The 20822-nt window shown below is 36.2% G+C and overlaps 1 protein-coding gene across 1 annotated transcript in view; it reads right to left on the reverse strand.

Annotated features, from left to right (window-relative positions):
• The window catches only part of LOC104843268, a 65698-nt gene that overhangs the window by 32238 nt on the left and 12638 nt on the right, over positions 1-20822 (reverse strand). Inside the window, exons 8-11 of the mRNA XM_010586106.1 lie at positions 14062-14258; positions 11779-11843; positions 8622-8728; positions 5211-5322 (exon numbers count right to left, since the gene is read on the reverse strand). Of these exons, the coding sequence (XP_010584408.1) occupies positions 5211-5322; positions 8622-8728; positions 11779-11843; positions 14062-14258 (481 nt within the window). The remainder of the gene's footprint in view (positions 1-5210; positions 5323-8621; positions 8729-11778; positions 11844-14061; positions 14259-20822) is intronic.

The following is a 20822-nucleotide window of genomic DNA, read 5'->3' on the forward strand; positions in this document are numbered from 1 at the left end:
TTCTCCACACAGCACTACTCCAAGTATGGAGATCTGCAGCAAGGTGTTTCTTCTCTCTAGTAGTCAGCTTTTTTTGTTAATGAGCACAAAGAAAGTTTCTAAAGGTTCTCTGGCAACCTTACATGAAATTCTTGGCTTACTTAAATCAATATAAAATTCAAAAGAGGAGGAGTTTGACTACAAGATACTAGGGGATTTCTTCCAGTGTTTATGTCCTTTTTTATGTCAATGGGAAAGGATGTATTTCATGAAAGCATGAAAAATGTACCAAAAGTTTGGGTGTTTGGTTTGTTTTTTTTTGTTTTTTCTACAGAGCTCAGAGGACTTTATAATTCTCTAAATGCCCTGTCTAAAGAATTCTTGTAGATTTGGTAGCTGTTCTACTAAAAATGTAGAAAAGTAAAGGAAAATCAAACATATAGCTACTTAGGATACTGAAGAAGACATTTCCTGGAAGAAAGGAACAACTGGATTTTGGAAGAGCCAAGCCCTTCTGAATCTATGCCCGATGTCTGCTCTACCAAGAAATAAACATACATGACTAAATAACTCATTTTTAGTTTATTCCAACTTTTTTCCTTACATATAATAATTTCCGAAGCATTTAATAGCTTCCCAATTGTGCATAAAATCATGAAGAGTATTTTAAAATAACATTTTTCATCCTAGGTAACACTTTTAAAAGATTTTGGCAAAAAGCCTATTTCTTTACCAATACAGAAACCAGTGACATTTCTGAAAGCATCAGAGATTAAATACTCAGCAGACAAGAAGGATACAGATACTGCTAGAATTCAACAGCCCCAACTTCAAAACACAGGGGTTGATGTGTAGAGCAGAGGGGACACATTTTTTTGGTCAGATGAAAAGAATGGAGCAATGACTCCTTACAGGAGTCCTCCCTCCTGCGGGCTAAGGAACAGCATCCTCCTACATAGCACCAAATTTTTTATGACCTAACACTGAAAAGACAGAGGAACCTTTCTTCATGCTAACAGCATCTTTCCCCTAATACATAGAACAGGAGAGAAAAGATTTGAAGTTTTTATTATATGCACGCAGTTCTTAGATGAACAAAACCACGCTAATCCTTCTTGCTGTATGTTTTGATGTTTATTCACTACCCAAAACTGAATGGGTGTCACTGATTTCAAGAACTAGAAGTCATGTCAAAAACAATTTTAAAATTACTTGAAACAATTGTCAATTTACACAGCTAGCAGTGAAAAATGCTAGACTATTATGCCTAACAAAATATAAATTTACTCATTAGAATTCTAGTAAATTTAACAGCATCATAACAAAACAAACTGTCTTTTTGCCCCTTCCCCCCCCTCAAATTTTAAGACTTGATGAAACATTGTAAACTAAAAAAAAAATATATTTGTTTCCTCTTCAAAATAACCTGAGAAACTACATGCTGGATCTGAACTCCTAAACTGCCCATCTTTTAACACATCTCCTAACTCTAGTGCTACTTATTTTAATTGCCCACGTTTCTGTAAAGCTGCATTCTTTAAAGATTACATAAATGAGCAAATTGATTATCAGCTTCTGAAATACTGATATCCTGTAGATTAGTATCATTTTCCCCGTGTGTATACAGTACATTTTTCCCAAAAGCAATACTGTTGAACATGTCAACATTCTAAAATCTCAAGTCAATTTCAGGAATTTAAATAACTTCAGCAATGTAGGAACATGGATGTATTTCCTAGTGGCAGCTGCTGAAACAGTGTTTATCATAAATGTTGTAATATGCTGCACCAAGCATTCTGGCTACTGTAAGAGTATCCCAAAGAGACTGTTATGTTAACAGACTACTAAGTCCTCTATTCTAACTCAAATACATGACAAAACCCCAATATGAATAAGCTCACTTATGCCAGTTTATACCAAGGGAGGAAAACTTCCTGGTGTTATAGCTGGTGATCAGCTAAAACCCAATAATGAAGGCCTTCTTGTTTTAGTGTGTTCAAATGTAAGTCCTACATATTCATGGAGTTGAAAGACGATTTTTCTCTACCTCCTATTCTAGTGCCATATCCATACACAGGTACTCTGAGGTACCATAACGGTAAATCTAATTGCTCTCATCTTTAAGTATCCCTACGTAGACATACTCACAGGGAGACACACACACAGGTAATTTCTGTCTCCAAGCTCCCAGCCTGGAAAATACCTCCCATAACAATACCATGTAGTAAATCCTGCAAACTTGATGCACATTTTTATGAGTTTATCTCAATACCCATGTAGGCAACCCCTAAAATAAAAGCTTAGCAGAGCCAAGGTAGGAGAGGTTATGTTATTCCATCAGATCATGTATGACTGAAATGATAGAAATTTCCTTCTATGAACACAGAAACAGATGTCCTGACTGAGTTAATATAAATAAAGAAACCAATCAGTTTTCCAATTTAAACATGTTTCACTAAATTGTTATAAAAATTGTTGCTACACAGAAAATATGCAGCCATACCACAAACTCAACAAATGTGGGGGTTTTTTGTTTGGTTTTTTTTTAACATTCAGTGTTCCCAAAGCTACCAAGAGATTCATTAAATTGCTACAAATAATAATTAATAGCAAATATTCTTGCAGAAAACATACTTATACTTATTCACATTTGCTTCCTGGTTCTAAACTGTACCATGTCTTCAATATTCCATTTAAGTTCTAGGTTTACTTCCTTGCCCACAGATGCAATATACAATGGTCTAGGAAAATAAGCTGAATCCTATTCTGGGTGGGTGAATCCAGTATTAAAACTGGATATATAAACTATTTTGAAGTCACTTATCTTGCAGTAGCATAATTAAAACAAAAAATAGCAAAACAATATTATCCTTTATCAAGTCTTAACAATGTGTTGTAAATTGGTTAACAAAGGGTTAGTAGAAAACTAACAGACACAGCACATACAGTTTTTACATAGCAAACTCTTAATACCTGATGTACTATTAATAATACTGAATGTGTTTCATGTGAAAGGTATTTTCTAAACCATGAACTCACTGACTCTGTGACACTGTCATAACCCCTCCCTCCTCCCCAACAGAAAACCACAGAGCAGGAGATACCAAAAATTAAAGATCACTAGGGTTACTCAGTGCTGATTCAGGTCCCCTTCTTGCTCATGCTGGGCTGCTGCTGACAAAGCAAGCTTTCAGAAAGGCAAGCAACAACCACGTAAACAGGCAGGGAAGACTGAGAAAGCATCAGAGGCAAGCAGTTCTTGATTGCTCAAGGATACTTTGCCAGGATCAGTCAACACTCCACACAACAGCTCAGACAACAGTATACAGGCCTACATAAGCCTGAGATATACAATGATTTCACAGTTGCAAAGGCAAACCTTTGCACTCAGTTTGACAGACCTGTGTGAGGATTAGTCCAGCCACACCAGACATCTAGACTGAGCTCCAAATATTGTTCAACTTACCCTGTCTTGGTATTCATATGCATATTTGCTTCTCCTCTTTAAATTTAGACGGTAGAATCTTCAAAGCAAGAACTGTTTTCCTTGTATATTAATATACTGCCTAACATAACATGGCTCAGTTTTGAGCACTGTTATTTGCAACCCAAATAACCGTGTCTAATTTTGTACGGGAAGACATGGTAGGAAAGAGTGTTTCAGAGACTACATTATTCCTACCTGAAGCCCCAACTGGCAAATGTTTTTCTCAGGATTCTATGACTTTGTATTTTAAATAGAAACACAAACCCTCCTCCCCACCCCTTTTTCTCAAGCTACTATGGCTGCTTTCCAGATGAAAACTCCTTTGGCTAGTTTCTTCTGAACTGTTGGAGTAACCAGGTGAAGGGAGAAGGCAATAGAGTGATTTCCTGTATTTCAGCCTCAGCTCTCTCATCCTGTTTCAGGCATGTATGGGAAGCACATACAATGGAGATAATGCTCTATTTACTTTTAATGTAAGACCTGGGAGCTGAGTCTAGAAATACAGAAAATACTACAAATACTCAATTTCATTTGGAAAATTTATTTAAGGTACTGTAAGCAAGGCAAACTGAACAATAAGGAAAGAGAAACTGCTCTTTTTCAAAGCATTATTCATCCTATACAACAAGACAGAAAACTTTCTATGTAACAATTTAATTGAAGAATATATTACAACGCATAATCATAAGGAGCTGGTACAAACAGAACACAGACAAGTTCAACATCCGGGACATCTGCTCCTGTGTTTCAAAATTTTAATTCTGCAACCTCAGTAACACACTTAACATTATAGGGTTTATGGTCCTAAAGGAAAAAGACCACATTATAAAGCTGGTTCCTCAGGAAGCAACTCTTGCTGCTATGCAGAATGAAATCGAAGCTCAAGCATTAAAATGAACAGCTGCAGATAAAACTTGCCCAATTTCTAAGAACACTTAATTTCTATAGTAAGAAGTTCGCTGCCTTTCTCCACATCACATTCTTGTTTCCTACACATACAAATTGTCAGCTATTTTAAGTGTTGGCACTCCTAAGACCAAACTCAGAGCAGAGTTTTACCACGAGTACCTTAAAGAGTTTTGCAAGGCTGTCACTGACAAAGAAGAATCAGATGCTACTGTTTTGGAACAAATTAAACTGTCTAAATATTTAAAGTGCGTGTAAGTGAGGACAAGATTTGCAGTCTTCTTCCTTTAAAAAGGGCTTTCACATTCTAGATTAGGAAAACAAACCATGGATATCACAGCTGCAGTGGCTATGGTCATCATTCATACTCTTACATATGAATTTATTAAGTCACAAAATACGATGCAGACTTAGATAGTTGAAGATTGTTTCACAGATAGTACTCAGAGACAGTTTCAAAGTTTTACAGGCAACAATAATTCTGCCATTTCCTGACTCTGCAATCTTTATAACGTGGTCTTTTAGTTACATCTAATGCAATTTAAGTCTACATCATAAGAACTTTTTAAAGAAGATATTTCTTTAGATGAACAACATTAGAATAGACTACAACAACATTTTTGTAAGATTTCATATCAGTGCTTCTAAGATCCAATACTGCAAAGACCTTGTCAGTGTTAATTTTGTACACGAAGTAGTGACACTGAATTCTCTGCAAGATGATGGGGTGAAATTCCCAAGATGATAGTGACTTCCTTTAAAGTTGTAGAAATGATAACAATATGGAGAGATTACAAGAGGTCAGTAAAAGTTTAAGAACACTCCACTGAATACTTACACCATCTATACTCCTTCTAGCATGAGGTCCATATGTATCTTCAGACCCTAAAACCTGTATGTTAACTGCACTGTAATCTTCATACCCAAGCTGACTGAAAATAAGACGAGTCCTGCAACAAATGATTTTTTTTTTATTAGTAAACTGCCTCAAAATTATTATCTGAAGTAGCCCTGTGTGGTCCACAGGAGTTAGCTCTGTCATGTAAACTGGACTATGAATACTTTACACTAAACAAATATATCTGAATACTGCAAATCAAGCGATTACTGACAAGGAAGTTATACCTCAGAATTTACCTGTAGGTTTCAAATTGAGCCTTTGTTTATTCAAATTATTTGAAAGATGACAGGCAAAGACAAATAAATGGATTTCAGCTCTTACTTTTATCTTTAAAACAAAGACAGCTTGAAATGTAATTACAGTATACGCAGTCTTCCTGTTTTTCATACTGGAAATTCAGTTCTTAACTCTGTTTCTGCTGTAAGGCGTTACGAACTACCAATAAATACATGGAACTACCTCATTACATCACAGGCACCAATGAAGAGAAAACTAACTGAAGAAGGAACTTTTATTCAAACTTTAAAGGTATTTATTTGGGATTAATGAACATATGTCTCAAATGCCAAAAAGTAGATAAAGTTTTTAAAGAGCATGTTTCTTCATTACTCATGCCTTTCCAGTCTAGCACTGAAATTCCTCAAACTCTTTCTGTAAGGATGTTTACACCAAAAGCACATTGTGTCAAGAGTGCCAACTTTGTCCAATCACAATTAATAATGGGGATGAACATTACCTTCTTTTTATACACCATGAAAACACACACTGCTTTGAGAGAGCCAGGAATTAATACTGGTTTTTGACAAATACCAAATTTGGGTTAAAAAGACTGTTTGCAACAACTCTTGGAAAACAGCCCAACTCTCAAGTGCTAAAACTGTAAATGACCACTATAGTTTTAAATAAATAATCATATGAAGTCCAAGAAAACAAACAAAAAAACAAACAAAAAAAAATCACAGTAAAAAAAGGTTAGAATACAGTTTTAAAATAATCCAACTGTTAAAAATAGTCCAACTTAATAACATGTTGCAGATTGGAAAAATAAGTTAAATTCTGAAGCACCTAAACTGGTTTCCCAATAATCTTGGTCTGGCACCCTTCTAGCTGCGTAGAAAGATTTTATCAGTTGAAACATTGGAATTATGTCAGGATGTGAAAAACATTTTGCATCAGTGGAACATTTTGAAGACACTGTTAATATATTATATTTATAGTAAATATTAGCATGCTACCTGAAAAATGATGCAGTGTACAGGACTTCAATACAAAATGTAATTTTCTAGTTGTTGTAAAGAGATTAAGGTGGCTCATGTACCACCAAATGAGGCCATCTTTATTTTGATGACCACAGAAAGACAGATACTTGATTTAAGGTATCTAAATTTGCAAACCGTGTCTGTAATAAGTTATTTTACGTTACTTATCTACAAACATTATAGTTAGATACACTAGAGTTCAAAATACATTCTGTGGGTAATTTTTAGCCCTTTCATGTGTCTTGGTAATGCAACAGAGAACCATCAAAAATAAAAGAACACCAAAGACTACTCCAAAGAGACTTCTTCACACACATACCGCCAAATCTCTCCTGCTTTCAAAAACTAATATACAAATAAAGGACAAGCATGCAAGAAAGAAGTGAAAGAAGTTGTATTACAAGCTGCCACAGCTGCTCAGTGTCTTAGGCTGCCAACTCATCTGACCTGTACAACTGAAGGACCTTAAGTTTGTGCACCTTATTCTGTACTTGCTGCCATTAGACTACTGGGCAGAATTTGATCTAGAGTGGACTGAAAGATCATGTCCTTACAACATTCTCTTGCAACAGGAATTGGTGGGAAGACTGAAGTCAGAGCTTCCTAAAGAGAGGTAGTTGCTGGTAGAGCATTCTCTGACAGTGATCAGAATAGCTTATTCTATTCTGGGTTGACATACACAAATCTTTCGAATACGCTGAATAAGCAATTCCACACATTAAGCTGTTTTAAGACTGTGAGATGGAAAATATATTGATGTGCAATACTCTATATTGTGATTTTTAATGCACAGAACAAGCCACGGCTGCTCCAGGCATGCGTCATGGGCTAGAGGCCACTTATCAAGCCAGTTAACCAGCCTTTGGCTATTTCCCATCAGCCCTCTTCTGAGGATTACTCAGGACAGCACTGCAAGCAGGCTGAATTAATTTCCTAGTGGTCACAGAGGCAGCAGCACCACAAGCTGCTTCGATCGGACAAAAGAATCACGTAGTCTGGTCTGATATAATTTCCAAGAGCAAACATGAAAGGGAAAATACACCATCCTACTTCCTTTCCAAAATAATCACCTAGCTTCCAGAAAGATTGGTTTTGGGAGACTTCCGAGTCCCTGAGTTTTTGCACTTAGCAACTCTTGAAGGGTTTTTTCTTCACTGATTTTCTCAGTAGCTCTTGCACACATATACTTTTAGCATTTGCACCACTCTGAAGAAAGGGATTCCATAGCTTAATTACACATCTCCTATCAGCCCACTCTCATTTGCTATGTCTCTTGAGGGAAGTAACACAGCTCTTCCTTCATCATAGCGCTGTTCATGGGCACAGGAGCAGTAAGTCACTCTAAGTCCACAGTAAACCTTGCACTTCTGACAGGTGTCTATCCTAGTGTACTTGCTGCATGGGTCTATAGTAGGAAGAGGGGGGGAAGTTATGTATAAAACATGGCACAGAGACAGATCTCATAACTAGAAAGATTGGAGCTACTGGAGTAAATGCTCAGAGATGTCCATGAGGATATGGAATTATGTTTAAGAGAAATCCTTCCTCACCCAAATATCCTGGCATGACAATATGACTGGAAGTTTATCAGTCTGTCTTACAATTGTAAAACTTTCTAGCAAACAAAATCACGAGTCACATTTTATAAGGTACTAAGATAGTTTTGTTTAAAACACAAACTTGGTAAACTGCCTACATTTCATTGCACTATGATTTTTTGATAAAAAGAAGTTATGTGAAAATCAGTGAAAACTAGTTTCACATGGGTTTCTCTGGCACTTAATAAATTTTCATCTGAATCATAGCTTCTCCCTCATTAATTTGGGTTTCTCTCCACTATCCAGCCATTTATTTTCAAGAATATTTGAGACCTTTCTCACTCTGACAAATGTAGCTGAAGTGTAGTTATATATTGAAAACAGGTTTCCTAAACAGGCTACTTATGTCTCAAAATGTCCTCCCAATTGGAAGATTATAATGTTCTAGGGTTCTTACAAGGTTAATATGGTTGCCATCATATGTCACAGTTCTATTTTCATAATCTCTGAAAAGAAAAAGCCAAAACCCCCTCCAAGACTCAAATACTAACCTTTGCAGAATACTTTCCGCAGTGCGTTTTCCTTTTTGTACTGCCTTTGGACCTCCCACTGGACAGACAGCAGTAGCTCTGAAGCCATCAAGGTAAGTAGCATTTACCTAACGATAAAGGGATTATGAAATTACACAGGATTCAATACTGATACGCTATAAACGCTCTCTGACAATCATCATCCATGCATTGAGCAGAAGCAGAATAGCAAGAAACCATCATCATTACAAAAATGTACTCTATTATTTAAAACTCAAAATTCTATTAGAGGAAGATTCAAATCTGCTAAACTGTGAAACTCTGAATCACTTCTCATTGTCATCCTTAAATTCTCCTGTACTTATCTGCTTTGGTACATAGGACACATTTCTGATGTTGAAAAGCTGAATAATCTACCACAGTGAAATATATCAGACATAAGTTTCCCAGGAGTATTAAAGTAAATGTGGAAAAATATCAAATACACATACACGCACACACAAAAGAATATGCTATACATTGCAAACATTTAACTAATAAGCATTTTACTAGACTTCCAGTGCTATAGCTGCTTTACTTTCAATGTATTAGAGCACTGTTATGACCATAATGCATGGCCATAAATGGTAGAAAAGCTTTACTAGATGTATCTAAACTAAGTGTAATGAGCATTTTCAACATTTGTTACATAATAGAAAAACAAAAACAAATTGAAGAACCTGGTAGACATTCAGCGTAACTCTACAACCAGAAATATTTTTCCTACAGTAAATTTTCAAACACTTTACCCAGTCTACTTTTAAATGTCCCCCAAAACAGTGTTTCAGCTAGTTCTTTTGAAAAAGCTGTTCCACAGGTAATGTATTTCTCATTATTTTCCCTGAAATTTGTATCTCACTTTCTTCTATCATTGTTTTACTTTGCCTGTAATGCAGCAATTCAATAATTTTCCTCTACACTTACTGTAAAGTTACTGAAAGATGTAACACACCCTTAAAATATTTCTAGCTTGCTTATAACAAGCCCATTCAGTCACTTCCTAGCCAAGCTGAATATATTAGTTTCCTAAAAATTAGTTCTAAAACAGGTGTGCAAAGCATATGTCCATTTATCACTGACAGCCAATTAAACAGTTTCAAAAAATAGAAATACTTCACAGGAAGTCTAATTTACATACTTGAGATTATCATTACACTGTTTAATATACAAAACTTAAGGTATATTAAAAAAAATTCCAAAATACATACATTTCAAATTTCCTACTTAAAACATAATAATAAATAAATAAGAAATAGATTAAAACTTATTTTTATTTTACTGTTATGTAAAAAACAGTTATTCTGTTTTCTTTATTCTATTTCATGGTTCATCAACTGAAAATCTCAAATCTCTTATTTCCTTTAGATATACAGAAGTATGGAAATGTAAAGTCAAGAACAAAAACTGCAGGAGGACAAGGCTGCTGAACAGAACACTCACCGAAAATCGCTAAGAAGCAAAACATGTTCTGCTTCAAACTGCACACTCGGACCAAGGAAGAAGAAGTATTTCCTGCTTCGTACATTCACTGCCTTCTGTATTTGCCCATATCAAATTCCACTATTTACTACAGGAATAATAAGAGCCTTAGCATAGCTATCATTTGATTGATGGAATTTGATGCTTTGTACAAAAGTATACTCTTCATTCTATGTCATTTTTAGGAATTACTTCTAAATTGACTTCTCTGTTGGTTATACAATGACACTGTAAGACTGATTTTTAAAACTAAGTATCTTTTAGAAATGTGCTTATAATTTATGTTTTAAGACTTTTTTGTTGTTGTTTCAAACACAACAAAAACGTATTTTCTGATTAAAAAGACACAGTTATTCCCAGATGCAGATAATGCAGACACAGATCCCTCAGAGAAAGGAAATGTGTTGTTCCAGCATTATGTGATTAGAACTCTTGAACTTATAATTAAAATTCTGAGGAAATGCAAAAAGCTGACAAGACAATATTGTACTGAAATTGTAGGCCACCTATCAAAAAAAAAAAATCAATGCTACATTGTATTAGGCAAAAGTTTAGAAAAATTAATGTTCAGATTACACTCCCACAATACTTCTAAAATATCAAACCCCTTTTTCATAAAGGTGATACAAACATGATTACTAGAAAGCTGCCAGAAGTGAAAAACTAAAAGGCATGAGAAAAGTGACCTGTGGTATATTACTGAATTCTAAAAATGCTTTGTCAGTATGCTTTAATTATGGAGCCTTTAGAGAGCTCTTCTACTCTGACTCTACAACTCACCAAAACCAAACCTGCTTTGGTGATACTATTATTTATCTCTGAAATACTGTGTTTTTTAAAAACTGAAACTCTGTCTTATATAAAACTGGTTTTAAAAGTGTCAGAAATATTTTAAAAATGCAGTAAGAAGTTTCAAAGAAAAATTATGCTCAGACATACATTATATTATTTAAACAGAAATATTAGCACAATTCCCTGCTTAGGTTAACTCACTTTTGATATGGCTGTGATAAGCAGTTAATTTCTGATCTCGATCTTGCTTCTGTAAATTTCAGTTTTGCCACTAGTTTAAAAAAGAAAAGGATCCAGCCCTACTGGTACTTCACCAGAACTGTATTACCTTAGCATCCATTCAGGGAACAGAGACCCCTAGAAGACTATGGTAACAAACATAAAACTTCACAATTTTAGTAGAAGTGCAGGTTTCTTTCAACAGAATATTTCAGGAGACTATTAGTCTCATTCTTAGTTGCTCTCTTGACAGATGTAGTTACTCATTACTTACCTTTTGAAAACTACTTGGCAGATAAATTTCACAATGAAATAGAAGAAAATTAACATGTCACTATAAAAATCAACAAGTATAAAGGTGTTAGTGGGCTAAGATGTTTGAAAAAGTATTGTTATTACTATACAACCACCATCCCAGCCTTTTCTGGACATTAGTGGATAAACCTGTTATACAAATTAACATGTTTTTATGCATCTAATAAGGTTTGTCTTTTTTTTCTTTTTCCCCTCTTCCTTTTACTCTTGAGGCAGGGAGGATGAGAATTTTAGAGTGGTAACATTTTTTGGCAGAAAAAAATTTAGTACTTTCTCCAAAATATAAAGTGTTGTAAATCAGAAATACCTTACACGCCACAGAAAGAGATAATACCTTATAAAACGTTGAAGGAGGCGATCCTTTTGCTCCATGAACTTTCACTGCCCCACCATCAAAACCTATAGTGGGTAAAAAACAGTATTTAAGCTTCTTCAATATAACTTCAAAGACATTCTTTTGCGATACATATTAATCAAATGCTCTTAATTAAAAAGCAAATCACTGATAGCTGTACTGCCACAAAACCTTTCACAAAACAGTCCTCCCTGCCTTAGAAACACAAACAGCAAATTGGTGACTACATTTTTTACTTCAATGAGCGTTTGAACAGAATACTTGAAATGTTTATTCATGTACTTAAAAAATACTTAACACAGAAAGCAGCCTTCGGACTTCAGACCCAATAGTTATTTTCCACTTAACAGCCAGTTATTGGACAAACACACAGAGCATATAATTTACTGTAGTTGGCTGGAGTGGACTGCAGTCCATCACTTGGTAAAGAAACAAAACAAGAAAGATGAGAAACCAGTGAGAGCTTATTTGCTGAGTAAGTGAAGGGATAACTTAACTTTAGCCTTCCCATCAATACAGAAACAGAACAGTCTGAATGTATGTTCCAGGGCAACTACCATGTTCAGTATTAGGAATGTTAATGCCAAAAGAAACTAGAGAAAATTGCTGTCATGGCATCAGGTTCAGGCTTGAACTGGAGAAAACCAATAGGTGCAACTCCTTGAAAATTAGCTGTCCAGGATCAGCACCTCATGTCAGACAGACAGAATTATACTGTAGCTCACCTGTACCTAACCAGTGCTTGCAAATATTTAGGAAGCAGCTCAAAGCCTTACACAAATACTCTGAAGAGATCAAATCAGAACATATCTGAAAAACTGAACATGACTAGAAGAAATTTTACATGTCACTCAAATAACACCATCACTCTCTCTGCAAGATTGACACAAGGTTAATTTAACTCTCTCAATGCAGAACAATATCCCTACAGTCAGGGTGAAGATCTGGAAGTTTCATGTTTCAGGTGAAGGAGAAATACAGAGAAAAAACCCTGTAAAAAAAAAAAAATGCATAGCATCCATTGACAAAAAGAAAACAGAAGCACCTCACAGTTCAAACACTGCAAGTAATTCAACAGGACAATAAAATCAGCAATGTAAACAGCAAAAATACATAGCTTGCCTGTTTTTACTGGTGTACGTGTCAAAGCACTTCAAACTAAAAATATTTAAGAAATCTGCCCATTTTCCATCTGTTATATTTCTAAGAGGGCTAACTGAAAGTTCATGTGAAAGTTCATTTTAAGTTCAAACATGTCATATCGGGTCATTTGCAAGCTAAAAGTTCATAGGAAGGTTAGGGTGGCTAAGAGCAGTAAGCTGGCCTTATCAGACTGCCATTTGGTTATGTTGCATGAGCAGAAGGGTCGCTGTACAATTTTAAAGTACTTTTATTATTGAAGCAAAATATTTTTCATGCTACAGTTTTGAGTTTTATCACAGTAAGTTTTATTTGAGATTTCAGTTGTTCTAAGTTTTATAAAGACACTCGGCATACTGTCACAGATAAGTTCCATTAGAATGAAAAAGGATATATAATACAGATGCAGGTGAACATTTTTTTTAAGCTGTCTCATCCAACCTACAGATGTTCAAATCTGTTAAGCCTGGGTTTTTTGGTTTGTTTTGCTTTTAAAGCTAAATTCAGAACATACATTATATCCATCTTTAGTTTCTGAGAGTTTCGAGGATAGCAAATGGACTTTTTCAAACAGAGATTCTCTGGTGGAAATCCTGCACCTAAGCATGCTTCTACCACTTCAGATGATCCACTTAAATGTCTAAGAAAAACACCATTACCAAGTAGTGCTTTGAAAGACACAGCTTTCCATTGTTACTAACATTTCAAATGTCATATGAGAAAACATGTATAAAACATACATTTTTTTTCAGCAAAGAAACTGAGCTGCAGTTTAAAAAAATGCTGAAATCATAGTGGAGCTGTCTCAGTGTTGCTCACACAGAATATGTAGTTTAAAGACCTGGTAGGTGCAAGGCATGCTTTAAAAAGTAAAGCAAAAGGAGCAGTGATCAAAGATTTAAATTAGTCAGCCAGCAAGATAAATAAGAGTATGGTTAAAATTTCTAAAGGAATTTCTAGCAAAAGTCCTTGGAAAAAAAAAAAAATCAGTTTAATGCAGTATCACATTAAGGAACTGATTTAACAAGAAATATGCAAAGAAAACATGGAAATTAAAGTAACTGCTTTAGTTTGATAACCCAGTTCATTGACACAGATCTCTTAACACATAAGAGGACTAACCTGGAATTTCAGTGATGGAAACTTTGGAAAAGTCACATGTGACATCTGGTAAAAGATAGCGCTGAGGATTGCCCAATTCATACACCAACTGTTCAGCTACAGTACCAAAGGAGATTAGTCCCCCTGTGTCTGGTGGTTTGCAAAGAATAAAGTCTCCTTCAGAGGAACATTCTACAATGGGAAAGCCTATATTGTGCCTAGAATATGAAAAACACGGAAAAAACCCTTTAAATACAAAGGGAAAGTGAAAAGAAAAATGAGTGACAACATATCAGAATTTTATGGTAATGACTAATTAAATAAAACTGATCAACAGTTATAACATATCTGGTTGTTTCTGCAGAAACATACTTAAGAAAAAGCACTGAACAAACTGCTCAACCAAAATAATAAGAGGATGCATTTTATTGCCTGGCAAAGGAGTGCAGATATAACAACAGATACCAACAGTACACAGATAGAAGTGGAGAAAGGAATGGAGAAGGACACTAATGGAAATGGTTAAAGTAAAAAGAAGCCGAAAGAATTAGAGGACTATGATTAAAGAGGTAAATTCAGAAGAAAAACCATGATGGCTAATTCTAGCCTAGTTTGGCTACAGCAGCACACACAGCATGAAGGTGAAGACATGCTGCACTATGGATTTGTAAAAATGCAGCGAAAGCAGGAAGAACAGACTGTGCTGGAAGCCTCACAGATGAAGGGAGGAAACAGGAATAATCACACCCATTAAGGACTTTTTCACGTGTTAATAATAAATCATACACAGAAAAGTTATAATCAGAAAACAGAAAGATATATGAAAGTTAAGATCTTCAGCCCAGAACAATAATAAAAGACAGAATGACCAGAAAATTATGAGGCATAGCAAAAAGAAAAGCAGTAAACCAGAAAATTATAGACATGTTTGTAAATGAAAATATTCTTCCTCCTCCTCACATTCTCACAAGAGTAATAAATAGAAAGCGATCAAATATGTCATAGTAAGAGGCACATGCTGGTCATTACAGTAGCAGAGCAGAATTTTCAGGGTTATGTGGATGACATCTAGGTATCTGCTTTCCCAGTTAAAAGGCTTTTATTTTATTTACAGAGAATTTGAGCAAAAGCAATGACTTAAAAACACCCATAAATTTAAAAAGTACCTGAAAATTAAAATAAAGCCTTAATATTCTTCTAAAAAGGCTACCTGGCTCACTCCCCTTTCACAGGAAGTTGGAAATTTGTGGAATTAAAGCGTCCCAGAGATGCAAAAAAAAACCACAGAAAGAGGTGTTACGGAGATACAACCCCTTGCAAAAGCGAAACTGTTCTAAGAAGGTCCTAATACCAAAGGTGGTGAACATCACCATTCTCATTAAAGTCAACGACCTTCAGGTCTTTCGTACATACTTAGAATCAGTCCATCACCAAAATTAATTATTTTTGGGTGCTAGTGGTAACAATATGCTGAACATACAACCAAATTAGTTATCAGCAAGGTTAGATGAACATAGTTTGTATAACATAAATCCACAAAGTTTTGAAGGAAGTAAGCAAAAAAACCAGTGAACTCTTCAGTGACATTTGTAAAAGTTCATGGGAGTTTGAACAGATTCCTTATCAGTGGGAAGCTTCAAACATAGCCCCATTATTTAAAAAAAGGATTATGAGACAAGCTTTGTTAGCAGAGATCAGCAACTTTAATACTGATAGTGTACAAAACTTGGAAAGTATGGTAGCTGGAGGACACCTAGAAAAGCCCACGTCAAATCAGTAAAGATTATACTTCATTAGACTGGTCTTCGAGTCTATCTAAACTAAAAAAACAGTAAAGGGAAACAAAAAAAACCACCTTGGTGAATACAAAGAATTTCATGGAATCAGCAATTTTTTTATACAAGTTATTCTAGGTTTGGGGTTTGTTGGGTTTTTTGAGGAGAAGAGGAGGGAGAAGAGATGGTGGCAAGAAGTGTGTAACATTCAGCATTTTAAAGTGTGACATAGAAAAAACCAACACCCCAAAAACATCTCAATTCTTGCTCTTGAACATTAATGTAGGGTAACAGACTAGCATATGTAGTTATCCCAATTTTAGAAGTAAGGACACACATACAGGAGACATCATGATTTGCCCAGTGTTACACAGCTGGATCAGTGACTGAACAAGGCTATAATTAAGGAGCTTTTACCCTCCTGGTGCCATACTTGTGTGCTTTGACCCTACCACCTATCTGTCCTTCTTGTCTGAAGGGAACAGCACCAGGTGCCTTGCGAGCAGGCTCAGCACAGCTTATTTGAATCACCTACCCAAAAGTGAAATCACTTCCATCAAGACAGATTACCCAGTGCAGTCTATGCCACTGCAGTGACAACTGGTATCCATGCTGCAGCCCACTTTGATCTAAGTCATCAGCACATGCAACTCTGAAGACACATTCCTGCACCTTCTCCCCAGTGATCTTTGTTTTGAAGAGGTAAACTGTAGATACTCAACTTTCTACTCTGAACCACTGAGTTCACTAACATCAATTAAACTTCAGTTTGCCCAAGCTCGACTCTGAAAAGACCCGAACCATTAAAAAACAAAACCCAACAACAATATAGTGAGGCACAGAGAAATTTCACCCCTAAAATGGTTAAAATCTGGCAAACACTGAAGTCATTAAAAGCAGACCAATCATTAAAGACAGCAGATAAACAGTATCAGTAGAAACAACACTATTATTCAGGTCCCTTAGTATGCAAAAGGAAGGACAGACTCTGATCTTTCTGTTATCTTAGGGCCATCAAAGTCAGAGGATCTTTATGGTGGAATTTTTTGTGCTGCCAGAGTAGCTTGGAAGGAGATCATATAGGTACGAATGTACTTTCTGGAACAGCTTCTAAATAGCCTCTAAGGTTGAGACATACTTGCTATATAAAAAAAGACACTTAGTTCTTACCACTTGCAGTAAAGTGTTGACCCAAAGCTTGTAAGAAAATTGTATGAAGGAGAGAAGACATTCTAACAGACAAAAAAAGTCCAAACAACAAAACAAAACAAAACATCCCCCTACCCCCCCAAAAAAACAAAACAAAGAGGAAAACCAAAGTCTTCCTAGGAAAGGCATGCTGACACAGGACACTAGCATGTCCTAGCACGGTAAGAATGTTTAGCTATATTTAAACCATTCTGAAATCCATGACCCAGAAGGTCAATGAAAAGAACATCACAATCAGTGACTTACTCTTTGGTCATCTCTGTTACTCTGTTTCAACAGTTAGTGAAGGTATCAAGGAAGACTTTTTGCCTTGTCTGAGATAAGTGTGAGGATGTTTCCTCCTCAAGGTACACCACCACCCAATGAACTTTCCTGAATGCTCAGTTAGTTGCAGAAGATGTGTGTTCTCTCAGGTCACATCAGCTCTGAAAGCTCCCTCACTTTTTAACAATTCAAAATATAGAGATGCAATGAATTTAGCAAAAAGCCCCTGGATTCCATCTCTATTCTAACTGGATGACTGGGAAAATACATACATCCTATACTGCCTCGTAGCAGATGCCAGTAATAACCTACATTAACATATGTATGCTTAAGAGAAAAATGTATTTTGTATATTGCTAAAAGACATTACTTCAAATTAATTTTCAGTTTGGAAACAAACTGGACTAAGTCACTCCTATGGCATGATTCGGTCAAGTGACAGCTACTTAAACCTGGTGTTAGAGCTCCCTAGCAGCAATAGCTACCTGGATGGGGTATTCTAGCACATACCACGGGTACTATGATCACACCATTCCCTTGATCAGCGCTTCCACTGCAAGAAGTAACTCTTTGCCCAATTCACTAGTAGGTTTTGCTGAATGACTACACACCGTATGACACCCTGTAACATGCCAACTGTATGCTGGCCACAACCCACAGCCAAGTTATAATTTTGTAGTGTAGCAGGGGAGTTAAACCATGGAACTATGAATCTGAACTTCAGCAGCAACTACAGTCATGGCATCCAAAGTGGCATAGTGGCCAAGTAGCACCCTTCAATAATAAAAGAATTGCATCAGTTTAGTGATAAAATACCCTAGTAGGATGGGGCAATATCAATCAATGTAAGCAATTCTGAAAGGAAACTACTAAAATGAATTCTAATTAAATAATACGATCATGTAATTAATAAAATACAACATGAGATAAATATGAAAGTACTACTTTTAAAACTTTTTGAGCAGTTCTTTTAACACAGAGTTAAAATACAGAAGTAATATACATCAGTTCGTGAAAGGAGATGACTACCACCATTCTTTTATCCAAAATATCTGTTTCGAGTTGCATGTTTGGTATTTAACAATTAAATAAATTTATGCATTAGTGAACCAGAGCACTGAATAAATCCAAGCTAAGATTAAACCTCAGAAACCCCCTCCAAGGTGGCGCTAGGTAAGGAGTTAACAGTTAAAGCAAGTCCCCAGTGACTACTGCACAGGGGTAACAAAGTCCCCAAACCGGTTTTGCTGCTGAAGCCACCTTCTCATCAACCACCTACAGCTGCTGTCCTACTCTAATAGGAATCAGGGCTCTGAAATCAAGTCTCCTGTCAGTTCTCTGCCTTCCAATGACTTACTCTTGGATTAATTTTTTTCCATGTAAAATGCCGGGTTTTCTTCAGTTTTGGCTCTCAGAAATGTTACAGTTTATGGGCATGTCACAGGTGATAAAATGAACTGTCTAAGCAGAGATCTCCTCTCTGTCTACGCTGGGACAATGCACTATTCAATCTCATGTAGCTATAAAGATAGCCTTCCTTCTTGTTTTGCCACATCTTACACCGTTTGCATTACAAAAGAAGTAAAATCCATGATCAGTACTGGGTCCCGTTTGGCTCAGGGAGAAAGACATTCATTGTCTGAGATAAAACAGGTATTTCTTCCCTCATTTCTTCCCCTCACATATCTCATTCTGGCCATTACTGGTAGACTGAGGAGATTACTGGCAACAAAAGGTGGGACAGTTAGTGTAGTGCGTTTACTTGCAGGGGAAGATGCTGCAAGAAAGAAAACAAAAAAGCCATAGCAATGCACGTGACATGGAAGTGAACCAGGGTCCAAATAGGCTGCGATATGAACTTTTAGCCTCACAGCTAATGCAGTTTCCTGGGATGTGACTCAATGAATGTCACGCTGCAGAGAGCTCTAAGCCAAGCTTCTCAACTCCCTGGACATGTATTTTTAACCGCAATGCTATTAAGCAAAAAGTAGAAACACTTCTAGCAGTGTTTTTACAACCAATTCAAAACTGTTAACGTGCCACACAAGATCAGCACAAACATGGGTGAGGTATATGCATCTCTTTACATGTAAGGTACCAACATGTTTCCTAACTTCTGCTGCAGTTTGAATTCAGGCAAAATTTACTGATTGCACCACTTATCTCCTCTGGCTAGGGCACTTCAGAGTATGTATTGTATGTAAACTCTTAATGCCTAGACAATTTCAGGCCAATCAGACAGCCTGCCTAGTGTTTTCCAATGCCTGGAATAGGAGGTGCTACAGAGAAAAAGGCATTCCCCATTGCCGACTGGGACTCGCATGCTGGATTCTGTTCAACTCCCAAATTAAGCAATCTGGATCCAGCCCTTAAGAGTCTACAACTATTGACTTACCCTTTTGGTCATCCCAGGCCAGAGGATTATGCAGTCTCAACCATTGTACACTCTTGGCTTAGGGCAAAATGTCAGTGTTTATCATCTCCTCAAAATGATTACTCTACTGATCAGCATTAGTTTATTCTCTCCTGCATTTCAAAACAAAACAAAACAATGTACTAATCACCCACTGGCACTAAATAATAGTAAGAGACAGCAATGTCTGGGGTTAAATGAAAATTAAATACAGAGCTGTATATTATCAATACAGTTCTGTTATCGTGGTTCATTTTGACACATTGCATGAATTCCCTATTGTGTGCTGTGCACGGGACATTGAATACAGTGCAATGATGTATTATCACTTCTTCTGACCATCTGCTAACATACATTACTACACAAATAACAGAAAAGGAATAAGCACCTTTTTTGATAACATTAATGAGCATCCTTAAATGACTGATTATAAGTAAGTCTTCTATAAACTGTGAACTAATGGTTTCTTGCATTTTCTCTGCTAAACATCTGATAATCCACACAAGGGGTGAGTCAAGCAGCCTTTCTCTCACTGGAAAAGTAAACAGCTTCTATCCCCTCTACCTGTCTAATTTTTTTCATGAAGACTGGACGAAACTTTACAGCTTCAAGATGCCTGCGTTTAAGTCAAACACATTACAGAGATACACCCAGCACAATTAAAGAAATCCCAGTGCCTTAGGTCAGCAGACAGAAATCAACTAAGTCTAGCTTCTATCAACCAAAGTAATTAGAGAGTCACAAGCTGGAACATGCACTTTACTTTTTTACATTAAAAACTTACTTTACCAAGACAACAAAGAAAAAGAAATAACAGCTTAGGTTTTCATAGCTAACGACTCAGTTGCCACAACACACCCACATGAACATTCCTGAGACTTAAAGCACCCTTCTCCAGTGGAATTGAGTTCCCAGAAGTGGTCTACATCAAATATTTCAAGAAAATAAAAAAAAAACCTTACCAAAATAAAAAAACTACATTGAATGAATGAAGTGGGTCCAATCCAGTGCCTCAATACTCATAGAGACATGGTAATTTATGCATGGAATGTGTGCTCTGACTCTGACTTACCTGGCTTTACTCAGTTTAATTTAAAGTGTGCTTGTTTACATAGTTAATT

This window comes from Haliaeetus leucocephalus, unplaced genomic scaffold (assembly GCF_000737465.1).
Source record: "Haliaeetus leucocephalus isolate CR32 unplaced genomic scaffold, Haliaeetus_leucocephalus-4.0 Scaffold140, whole genome shotgun sequence".
NCBI classification, from domain to species: Eukaryota; Metazoa; Chordata; class Aves; order Accipitriformes; family Accipitridae; genus Haliaeetus; species Haliaeetus leucocephalus.